The sequence below is a fragment of the Ammodytes marinus genome (assembly GCF_949987685.1).
Source record: "Ammodytes marinus genome assembly, chromosome: 12".
Taxonomy (NCBI): Eukaryota; Metazoa; Chordata; class Actinopteri; order Uranoscopiformes; family Ammodytidae; genus Ammodytes; species Ammodytes marinus.
In genome coordinates, this window is record NC_137216.1 from 7,957,715 (window position 1) to 7,985,214 (window position 27,500).

General features: G+C 40.1%; 2 protein-coding genes across 4 annotated transcripts in view; one reads left to right on the plus strand and one right to left on the minus strand.

Moving 5' to 3' along the window:
• The window catches only part of gulp1a (GULP PTB domain containing engulfment adaptor 1a), a 118,252-nt gene extending 95,313 nt beyond the window's left edge, over window positions 1-22,939 (plus strand). For all 3 annotated transcript variants that reach the window (XM_080038160.1, XM_080038161.1, XM_080038162.1), the window contains 9 exons: window positions 5,876-5,937; window positions 12,047-12,118; window positions 15,280-15,378; window positions 15,536-15,673; window positions 15,883-15,999; window positions 16,799-16,885; window positions 18,716-18,857; window positions 19,063-19,157; window positions 21,338-22,939. In XM_080038160.1, the coding sequence (XP_079894286.1) occupies window positions 5,876-5,937; window positions 12,047-12,118; window positions 15,280-15,378; window positions 15,536-15,673; window positions 15,883-15,999; window positions 16,799-16,885; window positions 18,716-18,857; window positions 19,063-19,157; window positions 21,338-21,409 (884 nt within the window). In that variant the 3' untranslated portion in view covers window positions 21,410-22,939. The remainder of the gene's footprint in view (window positions 1-5,875; window positions 5,938-12,046; window positions 12,119-15,279; window positions 15,379-15,535; window positions 15,674-15,882; window positions 16,000-16,798; window positions 16,886-18,715; window positions 18,858-19,062; window positions 19,158-21,337) is intronic.
• A 402-nt stretch (window positions 22,940-23,341) lies between these two features.
• The window catches only part of col5a2a (collagen, type V, alpha 2a), a 42,095-nt gene continuing 37,936 nt past the window's right edge, over window positions 23,342-27,500 (minus strand). Inside the window, exons 51-54 of the mRNA XM_080038159.1 lie at window positions 27,057-27,369; window positions 26,351-26,532; window positions 25,552-25,794; window positions 23,342-24,348 (exon numbers count right to left, since the gene is read on the minus strand). Of these exons, the coding sequence (XP_079894285.1) occupies window positions 24,202-24,348; window positions 25,552-25,794; window positions 26,351-26,532; window positions 27,057-27,369 (885 nt within the window). The 3' untranslated portion in view covers window positions 23,342-24,201. The remainder of the gene's footprint in view (window positions 24,349-25,551; window positions 25,795-26,350; window positions 26,533-27,056; window positions 27,370-27,500) is intronic.

Here is a 27,500-nt window from a genome sequence, read left to right on the forward strand (position 1 = left end):
TAAGTTCCTGTTGGGAGATAGACAGAGAATTAGGCACAGGCAAATTCCTCTCACAATCCAATTCTTCATGGTCAAATGCAAAATCTTGCGTTTCTGAATCTTTTGCCATTGCCTGTGTTACAGCACAAGCGGTAAAGACCTCAGGGCATTCAATTTTACCATCGGTTGGGTTATCCAGCATCGGTGTATATGCATCAGGTGGGGCACCATTAATCCAGCCATGATTGCCAGCTAAATCATTCCCGAGAATAACATGGACTCCAATGATTGGCAAAGCAGGACGAACCCCGAGGCGGACATCACCATTTACAAGGCCACAAGCTAAACTAACTTTGTGCAAAGGAACACTCAGAGTTTTTAAACCCATTCCCTTGACTAGCAGACAGTCACCTGTGTCACTGTCCTGGGAAAAATGCAGAACAGAAGATAATATGAACGAGTCCTTTGCTCCTGTATCTCGTAGAATTTTTACCGGCACTTTATTTTGCATACTAGACACAGATACAAATCCATCCGAGACAAATGCTCCAAAGCCAGAAAAATTCCCCTCTACAGTTTTACCTTCATCTAAAACTCTCTTAGAAATAACTGGAAGGTTCCTTACTGGAACACTTAGGGCAGCTGGTTGAGTAAATGTATTGCCTCCTCTGTTAAACCTGCTCTTCAGATAAGTGCAATCCGCTTTCCAGTGTCCTCTCTCATGGCAGTAATTACAAACTTCATCAAAGCCACCTGAACGTGAACTACGGTTCGGCTTCGCAGACTCTGACCATGACATTTTAGCCGAGCGACCAATATTTTTAGTATGCACATCTGGAACACGGCTCCTCCCCAACTTCCCTTTTCGAGCCAGAATATACTTGTCTGCCAGAATTGCTGCTTCATGAACAGTTGTCACTCCACGCTCATCAATATGAGTGGCGACTTCAGGTGGAATACAGTCTCTGAACTGTTCCAATACAATAAGATCACAGAGATCTTTAAAGTTACTTACCCCTAAAGCTGAACACCATCTATTGAAATGTTTGGACAACTCTCTTGCAAATTCCACATTTGTCTGTTTGTCAGCCTTTTCCCAGGACCTGAAGCGTTGTCTATAGGCATCTGGCACTAACTCGTATGCTCTAAGAACTGCGTCTTTTACATTGGAATAGGTCTGACAATCCACTGCACTAAGAGCGGAATAAGCTTCCTGGGCTTCTCCAGTGAACACTGATTGTAACATCACAACCCGGTCAGTTTCAGGCCAACCTCTCATATCGGCTACCCGTTCAAAAAGTGTAAAAAAGGTGTCTGGATCTTTCTCGTCGAACTTTGGTATTAGACGCAAATTACGAACCACATCAAACCCTTTTACCTGTGATGTAGTAGGTTCTCCAGGCCATTCTGAACCCTCATTACCCACCATCCTACCTGCTTCAATAAGCTCTAACCGGTACTTTTGCAACTCCAATTTTTCCTTTTCCAAAGACTGTCTCATTTGCTCTTTATCCATATCTGCATTTATCTGCAAAAGCAACAGCTCCCTTTGCTGCTCAAATGTTAGACCTACAGTAGGAGAAACCACAGCATTACTTTGCACTGTGACTGGCAAAACACCACTTTCAATTAAAGCAGCCCTCAGTGCCCCTTTAATTTCCTTCTTTAACTTTTTATCCCCAATGTCAACCTCATAATGCTCCACAAGTTTCACAAGTTGGTCTTTAGTGCAACCATTCAACATTGCCTCAGAGGGAGATTGAACAAAACTACCGACAGAAGCCATGACAAAACAGCTTTGATCACTGGTAAGCAAATAGAATTAGAACTTCCCCACTAACTGCCTATCCAAAACTGAATAATCTCGACCCTAGTGTTCATGCAGCTTGCGGTGGGTATTTATGCACTGTAAACCAGCCGGTTTGAAAGGCGACCTGCAAGCAGACAACCCCCAAGATCCTTCGGATGTGCTCCCGAGACAATTGACATTGAACAATTGACACTAACCACGCCCCACAGCACTACCAAAAGGAAAAAACAACGAAAGAAAAAAAAATTCACGCAACCCAAAGGGGAAACGCAACTGAAGCCTAACAGGGAAAGTTCAAATCCAGACATGTGCTCACCAGCCAATCAACCCTGTTAGCCTAGCCTCAGCCGATTACCCACTCCAGACACAAAGCTCAATCCCCAACCATGCACTCCTGATTTAGAATACTAAACCACAAAAGAACTTCTAAATATACTAACTAGTGCACAAATTACCTGATTACCCAAGACTAACTGGCCTCCCCAAAAACCAGTACTGAGCACCTTTAATCCTAAGACTAATAAGTCCCTTCAATTATTGCCCAGACCAGTTTAACTACCAAAAGTTTTACACATCACTGCAAAACTTACCAAATTAGTTTGACGAGCCCCCATTTGTCACAACCCGGCTCAACGGTTGTAGCAAACAAAGGGGAGGCCACACATAGTCTGAATAAACATAATAGATTTAATGAAGAATAAGGTGAACAACCAAATATAACAGAAACAAAAGTGCAGGCTGCAGGCCAGGGAAGAGAGAAGTCAAGCAGGCAGGGCTGCTTTATATGCTCCTCAGACAAGCCTCCTCAGGTGAGCTGCATCCCGTTGACGATGGTGTTAATTGATGGTGCTCCGCCCACCAACTCCCTGCAAAAGAAAGCAACCCAGAAGCAACAACAACTCAAGGCCACCCTGTGGCCGTCACAGTTGAAAAATGCCGTATCCCAAAGCAGCACTATTCTATTGTGCCGTGGTAGAACTGTGGTGTAGGTCCTCTGTGCTTGGAGCTCATTTAAAGTTGTCTCCTGCATGATGGAGAGCTGTGCATACCCAGCAAATTCATTGTGTGTCATTGATTGAGCACTGCAGTGAATTAGGCTATTGCCTGCCCACTCCTTGTGCCCCTATAGAAAAATGTTGCACTTACCTTTCAGAGCTTGAGTGCTGCACGTGAGCTAAGAGCTAAGCTCGGAGAATGTTAAAGAGGGACCACCACAAAACTTAACAATATGAATAATAAAAGATAAAGTTTTACATTTATCAGTAGTAGTCACAACAGAAGTATTATAGAAATAGTTTGTTTCCTCCTGTTCTCACAAGTAATGTACATAGTGGAGTGAAACACTGCAAAGTGCTATAAAGCGACCATATAAATTGAACAGATTTAAGACACTAGACAACCTGTGTTGTTTCAATTAGGTTAATTTAGAAGATGCCAAACACACTTCCTTCGGCAATTAGTTGCAGAAATCAGCTGCTCTGAAAGCAAAGGTACGCATATATCGGGTTTTTGGAAGCTTTTGGAAGATATTTTCGTTGGCCTTATATAATAATATAATACTGTATAATCAATAATAATAACTAGAGGACCTTAGATAATTTTAAAGACCATTTATCAACCCAATGAGTGGAATCACAGTTGAGTGTAAGATAAAGTTAAATATTACTGTTGATGTAGATTGTATAAGATATCGGTGTAAAAAATAAAACCTTTAAATGACCACATTGTGTTTACCTTTTGCTGAGTAAGGTATTGTTGGTCACTAATTCCTCCAGCACCATTATACACATATTTGTTTGGGCTTCAATGTAGATTCTGTTCATTCGTGATGAGCTCAGCATAACATACAAACCCATCAGCCATCACTACTTCAGAGTATATTCTTATTTATGTTCCTAAGGAATGAGCCTTTATCAGTGACTAAAGTTTCACATTGTTTCTTCAATTTTTCCAATGCCCAAAAATTTGAATCATTTGTATGTGACTTCTAGGTTTAATTAGATCAAGTATGTTTTGGCAGCTTTTAGGGCTAAAACACACAAACTGTAAGACACTTTTAGAAAGACACCACATCATAATGTAACAGGGAGGATGAAGTTGCTGGAGCGTAACATGCGTGAGGGCTTGTGACCTTTGCTTTCACACGTGCTAACTGGTTCTGCTGGAGACACGCAAGCACTGAGAAGCAACACAACCCCCCGTCTCCAGAGACCTGTATGTGGCACACAACACCTTAGTGTGACTGTGACAGAGAGCCATTTCGGGCCGTCATCCCTTGAGATTTTCCTCGTCTCTCCAACACATGACAAACCAACCTTCAGATACCACCACAACCAGAGAAAGAAGTATACTCCCCCCATCCACCTTCCCCAACCTTCCTTCCTCTAATCAGAACACTTTGTGCTAGAAAATGTCAGCTTACCTGCCACACCGCTGTGTCAGCCCTCATCACTCTCCTACTTGCTTCCTCCCCATACTCTTTCTTGAAATTCACACTTTCCTAGCCCCTTAGCAGGACAAGAAAGGTGATACATCATCCTTCTATCAAACTTTTATTCAAGAGTACCTCCAGGACATTTACAGAACTTTGGAGGAGACTGTTTTAATGTATCATTGCGCAGCCGTTCCATAAACGTCAAGGCAAAATAAAAAATGTAAGCAACACACATACTGTCTTTGTGTGTTGGTGGTCGTTTCCTCTTGTGTCGTTGTTCATTTTTCTTCCGTCCAAACTGATTTCCATAAGAATAAAACATGACTTCCCGTGAAAGGCCGCCCATTGGTTTCCTTGTAAATAATATACTTGATGAGCAAACGTAGGCAATCACAATTAAGCAAATATGGAGCACCAAATTAACAATAATTAGAATAGACTTTGAATGCATCAAGCCACTTAGCCAACAACATCAATGTAAACAAAATAATTAGCATACTGTTGCTGAGGACACGGTAAAAGTTGATATGCATCGTTGTGCACCACGGAAAAGTCTTGATTAATGCAATCAACCTACTGGAGTCGGGAGCTTTAAGGTCGCAGACGTGCGTCTTTTGTCACAAGATTCATTAGCGGGGCGATAAGCCGTTTATGAAAGGGAAATGAAGAAACAAAAGGATCGCTTATCAGTGGATGATTTAAAAAATGCTGAACCTGTCAATGACCCGTAAAGATTTCTGCTCCTCCTTCTGTGTTGGTGTAATCTTAATACCGCCCGGATTGTCATTTGTAAAATAGTTATCATCTGTATAGTTATGGTTGATATTCTACCAAAAATCATTCCCAAAAGTGTCAAAATGTTGTATCTTCAAAACAATTCCACAGAGTATATAGAAGTATTCTCGATCTGATAGGCTTACATTAGCCAATTCAATCAAGATATTTTTCACAGATAAATACCCTTGTAATAATAATCATAATAAACTTTATTTGTATAGAGCCTTTCGAAAAAAGAGTTCCAAATTGCATAATGAACAATATGTGAACCCACCATCAAACTAAATTAGCAAACGGCCTTCTAATCGTCTTGAAATGTGACTTAAAAAGGCATCAACCACGCATCTTTTCATCACCTTAGAACACAATATTTACTCTCAAACTTGTCCTCCCACACTTCCAGATGACTAGAATGTCACAGGTGGAATGAGCAGATCTGTAGGACGATTAAGGAGGAGGAGAGGTTGGGTGCAAACAGCGTTGGCCCTTGTCTAATTGCCACTCTGACTATGGCCCGTAACCCCCAGCTGTTCCTGTGGAGCTGTGTAAAATGTGTTTGTGAGTGCAAAGCAGTTCCCAAAAAAGAAAGAAAAGCTAAGCTGGTTAAATAAAGATCGGTTCTGGAACCTCCACACCCGATGCATATTTCTGGCTTTTAAATGATGTGTTTTGGTTTTTTTTGTGTTTTCTTGGGTGAGATTTAACCACATACATAAACGCTGTTTCGCCCTGCCTTAAAGGAACCGTTCAATATTTTTAATTTGTAATTATGTCGCTTGAAATTCAAAATGTTGAACTATTCCTTTTAACAAATTGACTGGGACCATTGATGCAGACTGCTTTATTGAGCGAGTTTGCTCTTTGTATCATTTCAGATAAATCGTGGATGCACACCCCGGAGGCACTGGCCAAGCATTACATACCCTACAATGCCAAGGTATGTCTCACCACAAGACGCCTGATTCTTAGAACTTTGTGTCTATAAAATAACTCATTACGACCGGGGAGACATTTTGCTGTTCTATGAGGCTGAAGGGTGTTTTAGATTGGGCCAATTAAAAATGCCCTTTTTCTGTGGCTTCCACCTTCCTGTTCCTTTTCTCACTCAAAGTAATACCTCTCAATCCAGGCGTCCCATGATGCATTTCTCCTGAGGCAACCAGGCCTTTTTACTTAAAGGTCAGCAGCTTATTTTGTGCGCCAAAGTCTGTCAAATTAGCTTGGTGGGCTTTTATATTTATTTGTTTTCGTTTTTTGGTCTCAACTTGAAACTGAACAAAGTTTTCCCCAATTGTTACGCCATTTTCCTCATCCATTTATTACGAAATTACATTATTCAGGAATTACGTGGCAAAGATGTAATTGTGGATGGTCTTATGTTAAGGTTGTTTTGTTAAGAGTGACTAGAAAGGAATATTTGAGAACAGAAAAAAAGGCCAACACTTGAAATGCTGTAAGACACGGCTTGTGCTAAAAACACCCTTTTTTAAAAGAAATATCCAACAAGCACATCTTGAAGGAGGACTGTGTGACTTGGTGAGCACGTCCCTGTCATACTGGTTTTCTGCTTCATTTCGACAAAGGGATTCTCCCCCACGAGTCACTGAATCTGTCAGCCCACATCCTGAGCTATGGAAATGTTATGATGGAACCAAGGTGGAAACTCCTCAACTACCACGGCTCCCTATCCAGCTATAAAAGCAGAAAGGATGGGGGGGGGGGCAGAGGACCCATCTCTAAATTCAAAGTGGGCTGTCAACTTCCACTGATGACTTGCCTGTCTGGCTAAATTTGCTAAGATCTGAGTATGTCACACATCACTGAAGGAATGGGTGGGAGACAGTCAAAGTACCCAGACTGCTTGGCCTATTTTCAGTGGTTTAAAGCACTCAGATCTTTTGAAATCGGCTCAGTTAGCGTTAGCCTGTACTCATAGCTGGTTAGAACAGATATGCATCCTTTCAATAAAGTTGAGACACTTTTAAACATGCAAACAGATATTTATGGCCTCATTGAAGTAATGGCTTACTTCAATGCGGTCGTATAAATCTTTATGAATCATGTTGATTTGATAGCAGTGCTAAACTCTCTTCATTCTGCACTATTTTCCTCTTCTCAATTCCAAAGGTTTTCCTCTAGACTCTCTGGAACTAAACCAAAGACAAAGTATTATTTGTGACATGGCAGACTAGCAGAAAGCAGGGCTGTAGCTACTAATGAGAATACTAAGGCCATAGTCTCTGCCAATTTAAGGGAAAAATGTACAACTTGTACACCTTCAAAACAAAACAAAAAGGTATTCGTAAAGGATTCAGTGTTGGGAAACTGAAACTTGGAACTGAAAGAGAAGAGACACTTCCACACATGGGATAAGTTGGTTGACATTGTTCAGCTCTTAATGCTTCATTTCACAGGTCAAACGAATACTAGAAAGTTTCATGGAAAGAACTGTGCAAGAGTTCATGAGCTGGGATTGATTTCTGGAGATTAAGCCTTGAAGGAATGGAAAATAAAATTTGAAGCCAATGTAGATAAATGACATTCAAAAACTAACATGTTCAGGGCAGAATGGTTTGACGGGCGTGAGTATGCATTTTTAAAGGATATAGAGCTGCATCAATTAATTGACTAACAGACCATTTAGATTAAGGGTTAATCAAGTAATTTTTTCAGAATTCTCTGGTGTCAGCTTCTCAAATGTGAAGATGTGCTGCTTCTCTTAGTCATACAAAGTCAACGAGCACGTTTCATTTGTTTTATGATATTTGACAGATTAAACGATAATAACAATAAATACGAGATTAATTGATACTAAAATAATCATTAGCTGCAGCCTTATTTATAGTGACGGGCCACATATGTATCAAGAAACCCTCCAATACCCCCAGCTTCTACAGTCCACCTCTAAGCAGGGAAAGATCATCTGCATATTCATGTTTCTGCTCAATTGTTCCTCCTTCATCAACAAGTCACAACAGCAGCCACAGCATGTCCGTCCAGGTGGCATTTTCCTGATTTCTTCTGAGTTGGCATTGTGTTAAAGAGAAAGAGACTGTCATCTCCTTCTAATGCCCATCTGTTCAATAGCTCTGCTCCTTCTTTGTTCCGAGAGTTCCCCCAATGCATTTTGCTGTCGGACAAAAGTGCTCCAATGAGTTTCTGCTGACTTCTGTAATCAACCTGTGTTATTGATCTAACTACGGGAGGAAAGAAAAATGCTGAGAGGGGGAATTTCTAATTCTAACATCAACAATAAAATCACATTCCGAAAGGGGACTTGAATTACACACAATGGCACAGATGCTGCCCTTTCTAAAAAATTTGCCCAAAATAATCCCAGAAGCTTTAATTAGGCTGCACATAGACCATGAGCCAGACCTCTTGAGTGCAGTTTTTCTCTCTTCGCTGTGTCATTTAACCCTTTGGTGCTCTTGGGGACGTTTTTGTCCTTTCGCACTTTTTTTACGCTCTTTTTTGTGTATAACTTTGGCTGTGCTTATGTTAGCTGAAATATTTTTGGCCAGGGATTTTTTTTTTCAAATATTTTGTTTATTTCTACTCAGCAACTTTGTACCATCTATTATAAAGGCTGTACACTTTTTTGTTCCTCTCAGCTCCCTAAGGACGTTTTTGTCCCCTATTGACTCCCATTCAAAATGGCCTTTTTTCACCAATTTGATCCTGCTGTCATTACAGCATAAAATATTTTTTTCAATGATTTTATGCTTTCATCCTAGACACAAAGCATCAAAATTGATCATTTTCAACACCATCAAAATTTTGAGCCATTTCCCTATATTTGGCATAGGGTTGAATTACAAGCAATTTTCCAGGTTTTCGGTCCTGCCCCCCACAGTGCAATAGAAAAAAAAATTCAACCTAAATGGTGTGAGTGTGATGGTAGGGATGTTAGTGTGTGGTGCATATGTGTGTATTGAGAAAATATAATGTGTGTGTTTGTGTACACACAGCCAAACTTTACAAACTCAAACGTGTATGGAAAAAATGGCCCAATTTAAACTTTATTTTTTCAAACCATAGCCATGATGACAAACACATGTAAATGTGATGATATTAGGCAATAATCCAACACTTAAGACACCAAAATTGATTTTTTAGCCCTATCTAGCTCAATCATTTATTTCCTCCAGTTTTTTTTTGAGGATCAAATATGCTCCCTAAAACCATTTTTGTACTTTTTTGTAATTTTTTAGAGTTGCAGGCCTAAACATAAGAAATATGAGAAATTAATGGAAAGTGTGGATCCATATGGATACCTTAGGGTTGTGTCTGTGTGTGTGTTGTGAAATTACTGTGTGTGTATGTGTGTGTGTCTTTGTGCGTATGCATATGTGTGCAGCTGTAATGTGCAATTTGTGGGTTTTCAGGTGGCTGCAGGTTTACTTTGTTACTTTGTTGACATCATCAAAGAAACTGGAATTAAAAGGTCAAAAGCAACTAACAATGAATTAATATTTGATATGTATGTAAAGAGGTCAAGTGGGATAAAAGGTTTTAAAAAAAAAGTAGAAAAAAATATTACTGTATAATGTGTTTAGGGCAGTTTATAGGGAGAGGATGAGAGGGAGTACTTATTTGCATCTGTGACTGCACAAATACTAAACATGTATCAAAAGCAGTTTTATTGCAAATCATTAACATATCCTAGAGTCTAATTATCCCACTCAAAAAAATCCACTTTGCATCTATTATATGAGAAATTTTTCAATTATTGTGTTTTTTTTTAATAAAAATGGCTCACGTCATCACATAAGCTTGCATGTAAAGGGTTAAAAGCAATTACAAATGAATGAATATTTGATATGTATGTGAAGAGGTCAAGTGGGATAAAAGGTTTTAAAAAAAAAAAGTAGAAAAAAATATTAATATATAATGTTTTTATGGCAGTTTATAGGGAGAGGACGTTTTTGTCCTCTAAGGTCATGAGAGGGAGTATTTATTTGCATCTGTGACTGCACAAATACTAAACATATATCAAAAGCAGTTTTATTGCAAATCATTAACATATCCTAGAGTCTAATTATCCCACTCAAAAAAATCCACTTTGCATCTATTATATGAGAAATTTTTCAATTATTGTGTTTTTTTAAAATAAAAATGGCTCACGTCATCACATAAGCTTGCATGTAAAGGGTTAAAAGCAATTACAAATTAATGAATATTTGATATGTATGTGAAGAGGTCAAGTGGGATAAAAGGTTTGTAAAAAAAAAAGTAGAAAAAAATATTAATGTATAATGTTTTTATGGCAGTTTATAGGGAGAGGACGTTTTTGTCCTCTAAGGTCATGAGAGGGAGTATTTATTTGCATCTGTGACTGCACAAATACTAAACATATATCAAAAGCAGTTTTATTGCAAATCATTAACATATCCTAGAGTCTAATTATCCCACTCAAAAAAATCCACTTTGCATCTATTATATGAGAAATTTTTCAATTATTGTGTTTTTTTTAAATAAAAATGGCTCACGTCGTCACATAAACTTGCATGTAAAGGGTTAAAAGCAATTACAAATGAATGAATATTTGATATATATGTGAAGAGGTCAAGTGAGATAAAAGGTTTGTAAAAAAAAAAGTAGAAAAAAATATTAATGTATAATGTTTTTATGGCAGTTTATAGGGAGAGGACGTTTTTGTCCTCTAAGGTAACCAAGGCGTAGTAAAAGTTAAGGATACCCAAGGGTTAAGTGAACTTTTCGGAGCTGCCATGCTGGGGTTGTCAGATGTGTGTGTGCTCTCTGTGAATATTTAGTTAGACCTAAGTGTGAATCATCAGTGTGGGGGGAACGAGGGGCAGGGGCTACCGGTTGATGGATGAGTCTCCGAGCCCAGCCCCTACCTTGTGAAACGTTCTCAGTCGTATCCCAGAATGCACTGGTCAGGAACAAGTGCTTCTCCATTCTGTCCGTGGCATCTGTCAGCAGCAGCGCTCCCAGACTCCCAGTGTGTTGAGTACATTTGTCACACCCGATTGCTGACACGTTAGTTTAAAGCCTCAATTGGCTTCCTGCCGCTATTTTATGCCATTTTAGCATTTCTCAATGTCGACACCGACTGTTAATTATGAAAGATAATGGAGGTTTGATTAGTAAAAAAAAAAAATTATATTAGTTATATTTACTTGAATAGTTCTTCAAATCAGTTATTGCTAATCTTTTGTTTTATGTCAGAGTAAACATGCTGCCTTATAATATGTCAGAATAACAGTAACTGATTGTCAAGTTCTTAAAATGCTCTGAACAAACGCATACGAGACAATCCCTTGTAATGTATGGCATCAATCCAAAAAAAGTGTATACAAGGACAATTAGTCAGCCAAACTGCTCAAAGAAAATGGACATTAGCCAAGTCGAGTCATGGAAAGCTTCACACAGACTGTGTTGTGTTGTCGAGTAAGTCCATGTCTCTCTGAGCTGTTTGCTTTGTTCCAATGGGAGTTTTGGGAGACATTGTTATTTTGTTTCGCTAACCTTTAAGGGGCCGGCGCCAGTGTTTATGAAGTCTGATATTGGTACAGGCTACACACATTAAGCTCTGGAGGCACTGGAGCAGTGTGTGTGACTGGAACAATTGCTGTTGCCAGATGGAAAACACCATGTTCAGGCTCAAAGGTTAATGGCTCCATCTGTTGGAGAATGGCAGAAGTGCTGCTCCAGTGTGTGTGTGTGTGTGTGTGTGCGCAAGCACATACGTGCATGCATATCCATCACCTGTATAAGTCTTTGGTACTAGCAATGGGGAGTTGTATAATAAACTAATTTTATCTACATTAATGTAAATTTAGAATAAGAAATACCAGATGATATTGACTGAAATCTAATCTTACCTGTGATATCTATGTGATTAAACTGTTTATCATGTCCAATCAAAGCATTCTTCTGTAAAACACTTGTTTCTACTTTGTTTATGTGACCTGTATGTGCCGGTTAATGCACCCAACACTTTACATAAACATTATAGAATATGTCTCTATTGTGTTACTGTCATATGGTTGACGTATGCCTTTGTGTGCCCTTTCCAGTTCCTAGGAAACACAGAGGTTGAAGCCCCGAAAGGCACAGAAGTTGTGAAGGATGCGGTCAGAAAGCTGAAGGTAAGAGCAGTCCTCGGGATAAGCTGTAGCCTAACGGGATATAGAAGAGTGTTGTGGAGTGAGACGATTGCATAGCAGACTCAGAGCAGAGAGGGGAGGGGGGAAGTGAGTGACAAATGGTCCCTTCCCTCATCAGTTAGCAGCAAGGTGCCCTTGGATATTTTCAGCTGCCATGTGGGGATGCCTGTAACTGCTGGGTGAGCACAGCAGCTTGCTCAGCCAACCCTCCTTGGGCAGATGCAAGACTCAATAAAAAGTGATATTTATGTCCTTGAGTCCTCCATTACTTTTTTTTTCTTGAAATACCAACTTCGACATTTTTTTTATTTAATAATTTCACTTCATTAGAGAACAGCAGCTTCATTACACACTGACAGAACTCAGTGGCACATCATAAAAAGCCTTATTAAGACACTTAATATTCTCCACCACTGGTTCCCTTTCATTTGAATTTGATCGTCTTAATTAGATGCCGCAGCCTGGATTTGCATATGAATCGGCGATACATTGCTAGTGTTAATACCACTCATATAAACGCAACTGTGTCATGATAGACGCTGTTAATCAGTGCACAGATTAAAGCTGCACTGATCATATATTAATGATGGTTTGAATGACTATATATAATACGTTGTTTGTAGTAGCTGAAATAATCCCCCAACTATTTTGTTCCCGTTAGCTCTTTGTATTTTTTATATCCCTTTTTTTTCAGGGGGCCCACAGATTCCTCTCATGCACCTTGTTTATGTGTTCTGAAGCTTTTGATAACGTATGATCTCTATGTAAACAACTAAGGCAACTGTTTGGCAAAAAAATTATTGCAGCTTTAACCTTGCCTTGAACCCTGAAATGATTAAATAGTCTGGTCCCGTGATGGCAGTGTAACCAGCTGTCAACAAAAACATTGAAATGCTATCACATTCTAGATTTGATTTAATGAAGGTATTTACCGGCTTTACTTTTTCCTCCGTTGGTGTCTCCACCATGTCCTGAGGGAATCATCTGGCCCGTTAGCTGGTAAATGTTCCCCTACTTTCAGCTATTCGCTAACTTGGTGTTAAAGCTACTGTTCTAGTGCTGGATAGGTATGGTACAACTGGACTGATTCAAATAAACTGTGAGACTGAGTCAAACCAGTTAAAGGTGGAGTCAGAAATTCTGAATAATGCTCATTGTCTAAATCACCTTTCTTCTTTTTCACTTTTCTATATCCCTTTTCCTTTTTTTAGCGCACACACACAGTATGGACAGGTAGCTGATCGCAAGGAGATATTCACTGAAAAAAATTATGATTTTAATAGATTTAGCAGCATTACACAGAATCACTGACTCCACCTTTAAATGTGTTTGTTCTTCCAAGAATTCCTAACACCAGGGTCTCTAGTGACCCAACAATCATCTATAGATAATACATATGAAAATGCATACATATTTCACGGTAGCCAGCCACATCTCATGTTTATAATGTACTGTACGCTCTTTTAACTTCAAATATAATACTGGCACTCATCACACCCAAATTAGTCAACACAATTTTCGCAAATCACCAACACTTGTTTGTGGTCAAATCAACATGGCCGTGCGCATGTTGCAGTGACCACAAGTTGTAAGTAAACAAGCAGCGCTGGCCTGTATGCATGGGAACAGTCACAGACATCCTCCCCTTTTCTCTCAGCTTGTTGGTAGATGTGGCTTCGCTCGCTGCCTGCTGGCCTCTCCACTGTCTGCTCCTTGCCAAGAGCTGGATCTGTGAGGCCACTTTTTTAGGGGGTAGAACTGTTTTCCAAAACCCCAAACCTCCATTGTTACACTACATTTGATCTTGAAAAAAGCCTGTTTTGGGAACCAGAGCTCCATGGTTACTCTCCCAGATACACTGGCAATAAAGGACAGGCTCAGTTGTCCTTCCAAAGGTCATGCAAGGGGAAAAACAGTTGTTTTTTTGTGCGGAAAAATTACTATTGTTTTAGAGACGGCCCTGGAAGGCATGTGTCCTTGGTCAGGTTTAAATACCGTGATCTCATATCGGTTAGCAGATGAATGCCTCTGTGTTTTTAAACTCAAGTTAGATAACTCTCCCTGCAGCACACACTCACCGACTCTGTCCCAGTCTCCTCATGTTCGTGTCTTCAGGCCCTGAAAACTTAATGTCTTCAAATATAAAAAGCTTAACTCTGACTCTTACAAGGGGGGCTTGATTACAGTTTAATGGCTTACTTTGCTGTAAGCGACAAAAGTGGCGTAATGTTAGATGCTGTGAAATTATTTAAACCTTTTAAAAGATGAAAATATCTTTAGGCAAACCTACAAACCCACACACGTTTGTCTGTCTTCACAAGGTCCCAGATCGAAAAGATTCTACTTTCCTCTACTTTCATGGGAATGATCGTGGAGCATCAGCTTCCTGCAAGTTTTTCTTAAATGTAATCATAGTGTCTTCTCGACTGATTTTCTTTGTTTATTGACCTGAACTCATTGCCAAGTGCTGTCGCAATTTATGCCAGTTGGCAACAGGACTGTTGAAGACTTCAATTGTTTTTGGCGGTGCTTGACGAGTGACCCATTGGATGAATCACAAATGTGACTTTTATGTAAAACACTTAACCCTAATGACTCTATTCTCAATGCCCCTTTGTAGTACATGTACATTCAAATTGTGCAAAATGTAATGAGTCATTTTGTAACCGCAGTGATCAATATTGCATACACAGTGGATCAAATGTCAATTTTGCTTTTTGAAAGTGTTCCCTTATAGTGACCACTTATCTGCTGACTCAGATCCCCTCAGCTCTACAAAACAAAGTAGCCTCTTTCAGCTCATTGTTTTAACGTTTTAACGGCCCCCTAGATTTACAGTTTTGGTTCAGTATTTGTAGCTGCAGTAGCTCTGTTTCCCTCGAAAAATAACCTGATAACCAACTTTACACTACACGCTCATCACCAAACAGCAGACAGCAATACAGTGCTGCTTCTGGGATGAACTAAGTAAAGTATATATCTGTGTCTCTTCTAGATGGACAAAGTTAGCAACTAGCTGGTTAACAGGTTGGAACATTTAGCAGCTAAAGAAAGTTGGTGGAGAACAGCAAGTTGTGTACTTGTTTCATTGATTTGGTGGAGTTTTAAGCTATGTCTCGTTTGTTAATGCTCTTCATTTGCAGTTTCAGAGACATATCAAGAAGTCAGAGGGACAGAAGACCCCTAAGGTGGAATTGCAGATTTCCATTTACGGTGTGAAGATACTAGATGCCAAGTCAAAAGTGAGTTCCAAAATTTCCATTTTTATTGTTCAGCATTATTTCTGTACAAAGCATCTGACGTGACACTGGCTACAAACGCTGTGTTGTGACTGTCATTTGTTGATGACTTGGACACAGTCAGTAAATAACAAATGTATTGTGCTTGTTTTTTTTCCAGGATGTGCAGCATAACTGTCAGTTACACCGGATATCATTCTGTGCGGATGACAAAACGGATAAAAGGATATTCACTTTTATCTGCAAAGACTCTGAGTCCAACAAGCATCTCTGCTACGTGTTTGACAGTGAAAAGTGTGTAAGTGTCTCCTGCTTCTTCCCTCGCTGTTTCATTGAAACAAATGTATGACACATTTGACAAATTGAAGAATTATTCAGTATGTTTTCATACTCTGATACTGTGTGTTTATTTGCCATCAGTATGGTAATATTATGCTTATATATTTTTGAGCTGCTGTGGACCTTTAGGTTAACGTCATGAGCATGTTGTTTGTTGTTGTGCTGCAGGCAGAAGAGATAACTCTGACTATCGGCCAGGCCTTCGACTTGGCCTACAAGAAGTTCCTGGAGTCTGGAGGCAAAGATGTGGAAACCAGGAAACAGATTGGAACTCTTCAGAAAAGAGTACGCCTCACGTCAAATCAATTCTGCCATGGACTTTCTTATTTACTCTGAAAAACTTTAAGCACCACGCTGACACGTTTGCATTGGTATTATTATTAATTGATGCATAGCTGGTTTCTATTGATTGGTTGAACTCATGCAGTGTGGAAAATGAAGCCGTGTTGATTAAATGTTTTCGGTAATGAATATTAATGACTGTAGGCTGTGGTGCTACACACTCAATAGGTGATTTAATCATTGTACACCCTGTTGAAACTGTGCCGCTTCCCCAGAGGTTCTCTTTAAATTATGATGTATTAAAACATTTGTGCGAACTATATTAAATAAGTGACTTGATGTGGCAGCTAAACACCAGTTTAGCTGCCACATAAACTCTACATTGTCAAAAGGGAAAAACAACATGTTTGGACATCAAAGTGCATTGTTACTCTTGGTAATACCTCTAATGTAATTGCACTCAAATCAAACTTTACTTGCCAGCTTTTGTCAACTGAATCCCGCAGTCTCCATCATTTTGATAAATGTTGCTTGGTTTCCATGGTGATGGGTGTGTTGACATGCAAGCTCGTTATTAGTTGTAATTGTTTCATCCTTGGCACTTAGGATTACCAGCAGTGACAGAAAACCCTAACACATGGCGCCCTTGAGTATGGATGGATGGATGGACGGACAGACTCATAGCCAACATAATTCATAGTTATAAATAACATAGAAAAGGTCATTTCTGTAAAGCGCAGGTGTCATAGTTGATGTGTCAATAGCAGACATGTTTGACTGAACTGCTCTTGTCTTTATGTAGATTCAAGAACTGGAAACAGAAAACTCAGAGCTAAAGCAACAGCTACAAGATCTTGAAGAACAGCTGATGATCGCTCATGACCCGCCTGTAAGGACAAGACACACACACACACACACACACACACACACACACACACACACACACACACACACACACACACACACACACACACACACACACACACACACACACACACACACACACACACAGTGTTCTGTTTAGAAGTTGAACACATTTTTCATTCTACATATTACAGCCTGTGTATTTTTCAGCATCCGTTATGGGAAGTGTTATATACTTAATAACCCAGCACTGTCATTTGCTACATAGCAATATATTTCTCAACATTAGCCAACATTAGACACCATAAGCTAGTGGTCATACCATACCAAGTTAGCAGGTAGCAGCAAAAACATATATAAATAACGCTGAATTGGTTAGTTCAATTGCTTTTTTTATTATTATTGCAAAGACTTTATTGGCTAGCATCTTATTTCAGAAGTTACAAAGTCTCACCTTAACTACAATGTCTGCAGATAAACTAAATCCGCCTGTGTCACTCTCAATACATTTTGGAGTAAAACGAACCATATCAGCCACAATGATACCACGATGACCATCTTTTAATTATAAAACTTGATCAAATGTATGCTTTTAAGTGTTTTCAATGGGGCAGCTGGGTTTGCTTCAGTGATTGAATGCACGGCCTCAGACTCGGGGTTCGGAAAGATCAGACCTATAATGTGAAGGGGTCTTAGCTGTGTCTGAGGCGTCCCAATTACACAGCTGATTTGGTCTGATGAGGAACGTGATACATTGGCTGTCTAACAGTAATTGGGCCAAATGCCAGCCAGCACTTGTGATAGCTTCACCTCTCCTCTACTCTTTGAGACTGAATAATATAATTTTCCCCCTTTTCTGGACATTTCTTCTGTCTGCCATCTTCCTTTTTCTTCCTCAGCCGCTGCACATAAACGCGGCTAATGAAGCGTACATGTTGCAGAGGCCCTCCTCTCTCTTCTGGTGCCACAGCCTGTCCTGTCTGGAGATCTCCTCTGTCACGCTCACCCCTATGAGCTCGCCCGAATCCAACCTCTCCTCCGGACTACTAACTCCTCCACCTCTTCTGCCTCCCCTTCCTCCTAAGCCTGCTGAGGGATGCAGCATCCCGCGGCCTCGCGTAAAACACAACTAGGCTTTTCTTGCTTTCTCTTTTTCTTTCTTTAATTCTTTCTGTTTGTTTGTTTCTTTCTTTCTTTCTTTCTTTCTTTCTTTTCTTTCTTTCTTTCTTTCTTTCTTTCTTTCTTTCTTTCTTTCTTTCTTTCTTTCTTTCTTTCTTTCTTTCTTTCTTTCTTTCTTTCTTTCTTTCTTTCTTTCTTTCTTTATGTTCTGTGCTTGCTCGCTGTCTTGTTTCTCCTCATTTTATCCGCCTGCCTATTTCGGCTACTCTTGTTGTAGTAAAGCTACAGTGCGTAACTCTTTCATATACATGAATGTCGGTTACATTCAAGCCATCGCCAAACAAGTTGACACAAAGTTCATCAGCTCCACATAACTTTCTTTTATGGAAGCATTTACAAACTGGTGTCAGCCCGCAGACCCTGCCGCAGGAATTTTGAAAAATTCCAAAAGCGCCAAAGAAATGTTTCAGTTGTTTATTCCACTGCTTAGAAAAAACCTGCACAGCAGAAGGAATACAATCTGTGCGTGATCACCAAGGAATACCTCAAGTTGATGCGCAGACAGTGTAGTTGTAATAACTCTGAATTCCTTATGGGGGCGACATAAGTTACGCACTACAGCTTTAAAATGTATATAGGAGTGTATATAGGATTTTGCATTTGTTCAGGTTTACACTAGTCTGACATTGCAATAATCATTAACATGACTTTATGTATACTGTATGTAAATACACAGGTAGGGAGTATCTCCATGAAACCAACTTCTACAGACGTTTTTGACATGGTTCCCTTCTCCCCTGTGACGCCGCTGGTGCCCACACCGGCCAGCAACGGCTGCCCCCCACCACCACCCACCACATTACCCCCAGATATGATGAGTGAGTATAGATGCTTCATCAGGTTAAAACATTAATGAGATATAGTCAGTTCTGCTGAAAGATTCCTTCTGCAGAGTTGAAGCATTAAAGCTGTTTTTTGTTTAAATGTTTGCGGCATAATACATAGGAAAACATTTATTCACTTCCTCTTGAAGCGATTTTTTTCCTCTAGGGAATGTTGTTTACCCACCGTCTGTGTCCGTAGGCAAAGACCTGTTTGGTGCGGAGCCGTTTGATCCGTTCACCTGTGGAGCAGCCGACTTCCCCCCAGACATTCAGTCAAAGCTGGATGAGATGCAGGTGAGCACCAGTCTCTGTGTGTGATTTCTACAAATACTTTTCTTTCTCTTTTTCTTTCTTTTAATGAACCGTAGGGAGGGAGGGGAAACTGAAACTGCTTTTACAATTCAAATTCCCTCTTGTTTATATGAACCAAGGCTGTGTGCTTTATGGGCGATGCTTCTACTCAATCTATTCTGGACAGTAAGTTGTCCTTACTGGCCCATAAGCGAGCTTCATGACCCGGTATAAAATCTCTATAACAAAATGCATATTAAAATAGTTTGCGTACTGTTGAGCATAGAGCAGTAAAACCAGAAAGAGTGGGGAATGATTTCATTCTGTCTTTCAGTTTAGGTTATTTGTGAAAAAGCTGAGTGTGATAGGCTTCTTAATGAAATCATCAGCTGGTGAATATGACTCATTTCTTCATTCAGATTTACCTGGGACATTCATTGAGGATTGTATTGATGAGAGCTCCTTTTGTGTTAATGTCCCGTATGCATTTCAATAGAGGTAGAACAAGTGAGAGTGTCTTAATAGTCCAGTGGAGGTGTCAGACATCATTGGTGACTGTGACTCAGTGGTTCTCAAACTGTGGGGAGGGTCAATTGCAAAGAGGAAAAAAAGTGAAAGGAACTTTAAAGCTGTATTGTCTTTCTGCAAGGCAAACAAGATTCATATCATCCCACTTTATTTTTAACAAGACATATAATACTGTATGATAGGGGGACACTCATCAACCAGCGACACATGTCTTTGAACTGTTCAATCACACTGACACTTGGTACAGTCAATTGTTCTATCAATACTATTTACTTTGCCTGACTTTTCTCTAGCTGTTGCTGTTGTTCCCACTCCGTACTCAAGTTGGGATAAATGCAACATGTGAGGCCAAAGGATAGGGGCAGCAGAAATACATCTTCATATTAACATTAGGTAACTGATAAAAGATCAGTTGCTTCCACTAAATTCCTTAATTTTTTAAACTCATATCCCAATATTGTTAATGCTGAGTTGCTTTACAAGTGTGTGGCGTCTTTTTCTGCTTACAAAGCTGGAACAATTTTGAGACCTGCTGCTGCAGCTCAAGTTGGCAATACAGCTCATGTTAGTCATTGTGTTTGGGTCTGTGTGAAAGGTTATGAATTACATTATGATTAGAAAGCAATGACTGGAATAAAATGACAAATTCTGTGATCCAGTGAGTAAGTGCTGAGTTTAAAGGAAAGCTGCCAGTAGGAGGCGATGTTGCACTGGCACACACACACACACACACACACACACACACACACACACACACACACACACACACACACACACACACACACACACACACACACACCACACACCACACACCACACACCACACACACACACACACACACACACTCGTTTTCATTGCACTTAACCTTCTCCTTCAATTCCTTCCTCTTCCCTATTACTAACCACTGAATTCCTCTCTTCTCTTCTCCGACTGTAGCGTCAGCGATGGTTTGTACTCTTTGCTCTGTGCTAGCTTCCATGGCTGTCTTTGTGATGGTGCATGCTTGAAAGGACATAGCATGCGCTCGGTAATCCACTATGTTGTCAATATACTGCTTCCATCACCATTGTGAAGTTATTTCTCTCAGTAGAGATGCAGCATGTTGTGTTCAGGCCCTAATGTCTTTAATTAGCAGTGTGTTTAGTCTCAGCTCTCTGGCTGTGTATTGGATCAGCTAACTGCTCTTGTCTGTGAGACTGTGGCTCATTAATTAATGTGAGCAAACACACGTTTGCAACCTGGCAGTTGTTGATTTTCTGGCAAGAATTTCTGAGAAGTAATGCTTTAGTTTTAAAGGCCGATAACACATTTGAAAAAAAATTGTTGCACCTCTATGAAAGCGTATTAAAGATCAATTTGGCCACATTTTCTCCAGATAATTGCAGCTCACAAAATGAAATAGCTATCGACTTTTCCGTCCGATATAAATTGGAATCCTCTCCACTCCACGCTGCATGCTTTGTCTAGCAATGGCGAGCATGACGGAACAACAGTCAAGTTGTGTACATTTCAATCTCGTCTTTAAAAGCCTGTTCCCCCATTAGTTATAATTGAAACATTACTTTACACTTAACAACAAAAGTAGGACATGTAATCTCACATAGAGAATGTGTCGGAGGCGCGTGGTCACTAAATGTCTCTGGCTTGTCTTGTAGGAGGGGTTCAAAATGGGACTGACCCTGGAGGGCACCGTTTTCTCCCTGGACCCGCTTGACAGCCGCTGCTGATGCCAAGAAGATGCTCTTTGTCCGCTCACTCTGAACTACTTTGTATGAAGAAGTGCCAAACTCCACACTCCACACTCCACCTGGTTCCAGATGTCAAGATGTCACCGGTTTTCATCTTGGGGTTGTTTATATATCACATTTGCATTTAGATTGGGTTTTTATTCGATATTTCACGGTAAAACTCAGATCCATTGTAGAAAAAAAAACTATTTTTGTAAAAGAGGAAGAAAAAAGAAGTTATGGGAGGGAGTAGTTTTGAGTAATACCTTTGCTTTTGCACAGGCAATGAGAGATGTAAATAGTCGAAATATGTCCAATGGTACACAGAATTTTTTTCTTATGAGACCGTTTGTGTGGATGCACCGTTTGAATTCTGTAGTGTGAACACATTCCTGTTTGTATGCCAAACACAGGCTGGATGACAAAAGAAAATGGAATTTGTATCATTAACAGCTTGTCCATAACATCACACAACTTATTTTACTCAATATTCATTCACATTTTATATAGTTAACTAATCCAGTCTGATATTTCTTGGGCTGACTGACCATATTTGTTCATTTAAATTTTTTTGTTTTTTCATATCACAAGTCTTAAATTGCCATGTCAGTATTTCCTTGTCATATTTTTTACCCATTTTACTCTCCTCTCTTCTTGCACCAGAAGGCACTTTTTTATTGGACAGCCTCTGTCCAAATACAGTTCTATTCCCATTATTCTACTTTTGGTTGCATTGCCTTTGCTGTTACAGATATTAAAAAAAAATCTTACTGGAAGAAAATGTCCCTCATTGATTCTCTCATTTAAATATTATTGGTTTGCCTTTCATGTAGCTGTTGTGTATATATGTTTGTGTTTAGAAGGTTTATTCTTTAGCTTTATGGATGGCATTGTTGGTGGATCAGTCCACTATTTGGGCCAGAATGAAATATCTCATTGGCCATCATGTCATGGTGCACACGTATGCATGTATGTTACCATCTGTAGGAGTTGTCAAAACGTTTCAACAGCATTGTATATGCGCACATTAGCGTTCTGACTTTAGCTCAAGGCACTGCGATACAGCCTCACAAAGGTGCTAGCTTTACACTCTTTTCTTCTCTTGACACAAATTGACGCTATCCGTCTACAGTTTCATTTAATGGTCCGACACCTACGGTGGCCCAGAAGGGTCGCATCAACTGCTAAAGCCACAGCATGACAGCAGAAGCCACAACGGGGACTCAAAAGGCATTTGCATTTGTTTGTGTTCAGCCTCAATAGCATGTAAGGAATCTCATTATAGTACAGCGTTTTTGTAACAGACCAGATAAACTTGTCCCAAATAAGAAAAGGCAGAGGAGAAGTATTTACAATATTTATTTTTCAAAGATTGAAACGCATCTGCCTCCAGTGTGGAAGGCCCCTCTCGTCTTCCTCCTCTCTGCCTCTGGCGTGTGAGCAGGAAGTCAAGCCTTGTACACGTTACATATCTATAATAAATATAATCAAATATGAACCAAATGGTCACAAGAGAATTACTTGAAAGCACATTCATGAAACTTTCAAACAAACCGCTTACATTAGAAAAACACTGAGACTGAAGTTAAAAATAGAGACAAGTCTAAAAATGGCTTTTTGTGCAAAATGACAAAGACAAAAAAAGACCTAAACTATACCCGAATTAATATGACAAGAGCTTGAGGGGGGATAAACAAGCGTTTAGTTTAATTTGTTGCATAGCAAGAAATACAAAGCAAACAGGCACTCACAGCCACCTTGTCTTTTATAAAAACGAGTTATAAAAAAAGGATTTCAAGAGCATATAAGTCCAGGATACTGATACGAAGGGGGGAACTGACATGCATAAAAAATAGAATATTCTGTGCTACCGTACGATATTGATACTGAAGAAAGAAAATCGTAACAAATCACCACACACCACTCACAACGACACGTCATTCATCTCTCCATCGTTGACAGAAAGATCTTTATTGGTATCCCCCAAACCCCTTGCCCTGTACCGTGCAGCGTCGAGAAGAAGTGCACGGAGGGTCACACTACTTACAAAAAAACAGCACCTGTGAGAAAAGACTTACATGTAAGCGTCATTTGTTTCTCAGTTTTCGTTGACGAGGTAGCTATAACACTGGGGAACGGACAGTCTCAATGTGTCTTTAATGGTCTGCATGGTCGGTACAGAAGTGTTTTAAAGTTACTGGATACAGACATTGGTTCATCAACAAAAAACTGTCAAGAAAAATACCTGCGCCGGCGAACTCACCGTTGGCTTGTATTTGATTCCTCGATAGCACCACAACGTTTTTTTCTTATATTCAAACATTTAAAACAAAAAAATTAAAGTAGTGGAGGGACAAACATTTTGACATACCTTCAGTGGGATATCTTTTTCCAAAACCTCTTAACAGCATGTATAATTACCATTCTAAAAGGTTTCATAATCTTAAATCTTTGGCTATGTTGTTTTGTATAAAAAATAAAAATAATGGCTAAGATCTGTAGACCAAACTACATGAAAGTGAGCCTCGAAATGCATGGAGCTTGAAGTCAATTATGCACAAAGAGACAGAGGAATGATTCTGATCTTTACTCAAATTGTTTTTAAACATTCGTTTCTAACTTACAAATTGTTCGATGTCTTGAGCTGGGGGTGTTGAAAGGCACAATAAATATCTTGCCACAGGGCCAGAGTTAGTCCTCATTACTCGTATGTACAATGTGGCTGATCCGTGGTCAGCTGTCAGTTCAATAGTCTCTGGGATTCTCCTCGAACGCATCCTCTGTCGACCATTTTACAAGAAGCACACGGGCCCGATATCCACGCCGAACTCTTGATCCGAGCCACCAATGTCCACGGGGGCAATATCCACTATGGGAAGTCTTGCTGTTTTCTGTGTCCTGTACTCAAACACTGTCTTGCCCCAATTGCCATTTGCCTGCTGTTGAAGACAAATAACAAAAAAGAAGTTCAGTAAAATGATAAGCAATTCATCTTGGTGAAATGGTAAACAGAATTTTAATGACTTATGATTAGACGCAGCTGGGTGCCGCCTTGATGTGTTTGTCTCAGATTGGATTTTGGAAATGAGATTTCTTTACATATTCATTTAGGAGACTTTCTTATAATCAACAAGTCCCATGAAAAGACCAACACCAACAACGAATATGCTACTAACAATTGTTGTTTTCCTAAAGCCTGCTGTGTCTTACAGTGTTGTCCAACAACTATTAAGAACACATCAATGAGCCACACTGTTGCACAGGGCGACATGTTCCTTCATTACCGTGAACGCACACACACTGTTGTATGTATTTTGACTCAATGTCTGCTGCCAGTTGTATCGCATTATTTAATCTTACTTCAACCTACATTCAACTACTTGAATTGTCCACCACTTGGGGGCATCAGAGAGCCCAAGTCACATTAGCATTCTGTTGGAATTGGGTTTGCGTTGTATCTAATGAAAATAGTCACTCTCCTTTTAGCTCTGTTTATGACATCTACCCAGGGAAATATCCGGCTCTTAAGCCCCTAAATGCTCCACTATGTTCGCAAGCTGGTCGCCAGTTGTGTCTCTCTGCTGTTTGGTGCTGGGCAGGAAGTATTCTATCTGTTATAAACAACTTCCCGCTGTGGCTGGAAACGATGCTAATGAGAGCGCTGAAAGTGACGTTGTTGGCAGTAAATTCTAAACAATGGGCTGAAAGATGCTAAAGGCAGTGTATAGCTGGGCACAACTACAGTCAGGTGATAATACTTTGTGGGTTCATTACTATGAGTGGAGAGACCCCATTTAAATTACACTTTAAAAGCTACAGTGTGTAACTTATGTTGCCCACATGAGGAACTCTTGGTTAAGACAACTACGATGGCGCATCTGCAGGAGGTAAGCCTTCAGTGATCGCGAATGGATTTGATTCCTTCTGCTGTACGTCCAGGTATTGTAGAAAAAAAAACGTACTTTAACATTTTTGTCGGATGCCAATTTCCTAACTTACTGACTGTTGGTTTTTGGTCATTTCACAGTATTCGTTCAGAGTTAAAACAATGTACAATTCCATACTTCCAGGGTCCTTCCAGACTGTTAATAATTACTAAAGCTGTAAACTTTTACATTGGCTCTTGAAATGTGGACACTTACTGAGCAGGAGTCTTCCACCACAGTGTATCTGAAGCGGTTGTTTCCCTCTGCTTTGAGCTCCAGGTCGTTGGAGCCCTTGAGGATGACAGCCTTCTTCATGTTGCCTGTCTTGTCATCCTTGTAGCCCACAGTGTTCTTGCAGTGGTAGGTGATGGTCTGGGACGCCTCTTTGGAGAGCAGGCGGATGAAGGTCATCTGTACCGTGACTGCGTTGGACGCCTGATTCTTGTTGCCATAAGTGAACTAGGGATAACGGATAAAGCAATCAATACAAAGAATAACGAAGATCCATCCGTGGGCTAAAGATGAACCACTAAACATGGAATAAATTCGTTTTTCACTTTTTACATTTTTAATCAAGCTTTTCTCACTCTGTACTTGTGTTAAAGGTGAAGTTGGAGATTTTGGAGAACAAAATTTGTTTTTTGTCAAAATCAGGGGATATCTTGATCCTAGCTGTGGATGCGGTAAAAAAAGACACTGGTGTTGCATAGGCTATGTAAACGAAGGGGCCAACCAAATGTAGCAACATGCTACTTTACAGATGCCTTCGTTGTGTATTAACACTGGATCTTTTTTTTCAGCACACACACACACAGTTCAGGTAGCGGCTCGCGAGGAGATATTCACTGGTTTTGAGAAAAAGCCATTTCGACAAGCATTTTCCAGAATTACTGACTTAACCTTTAATTTCTCAATAACGAGAAGATATGATTTTTCACATTCTTTTTTTAATGAAATCTAAAATAAAACAACTTTCTTCCCTCTCTATCTCCGTCTTTAAAATGTAAGTGCTCACATGTGTTCCGCGGTTGATGTCAGCTCCGAACCACACAGGTTTGTTCCTGGAAGCGCTCCACCACACTTTACGAGGAATGCTGGCTGGATTGGCAGAGATGCAAGTCTCTCCAGAGTCCATGTTGCAGTGCACTTCGATAGCGTCCTCCACACTGCCTTGGTTTGGATCCACCCAGTACTGACCTACAAGACAAAATGATCAGGATGTGATACTCAACAGTCTTTGGAAATTTAGCCTTTGAGCTTGGATCATCGATTTAATTTACAGCCACTATTAATGGTGTTTACATGTGGTTCTTGCTATGCTCATATGCTTCATACTGTCAAGTGTCAGTAGAACAACGATAGCACAGTCTGCTGATATTTGTTTGTTTCCTGATGGTGTGTGATACTTTAAATCAGGATCCATGGCAAACATGACCTCAATAAATAGTTCCATCTTTTAAAACTGCATAGGTGGAATTTGGAATTTCTGACTGGGTACAGTAGAGTAAAGCTCCTGTGAGATGCTCACCCTAGTCGGTAGGATGATGATTAATACATATTGTTCAATATTATATTCCATTTCTACTAAGTCTGTTCTGAAAAAATGCTAAGATAGAAGCATAACAAAGTCCAGGACAGAGATAAGATGTAAATCAAATTCATACTGCACAGTATACAGCAGCATCTTCCGCTCTCACTCAGTGACTGTCGCGGACACTCACCACTCTTCTTCATGGGGTAGCATCTCTTGAGGTCGTCACAGGTCCTGGCGGGGTGTTTCTTGGTGCCGTCGGGGCTCTTCATGCTGTCTATCTGGCTGCTGAGGGCCTTGAGCGTGGCCTGTACGCCCGGGTCCACGGCCACAATGGTGGAGGAGTTACTGTTGGGCATAGCCTCATCCTCACTGAACTCTGGAGGAGGAGGAGGGCCAGAGTCGTAGTCGTTAGGATCGCCTCCAAACAGGTCATCCATGGCAGCAGTAGGACGTCCGGGGGGACCAGGAGGGCCCGGGGGTCCGCCCTCTCCTGGAGGACCCTGTGGATTTCACAATATTGAGGGATTGTACTGCCAATAATAACCTTCAGAATAAGGTGTTGAGAAGGAGTATGAAAAGTCTAGCTGAGAAGTTGAGATTGTTGGTTCAGGGTATTGAAAAAATAAATAAA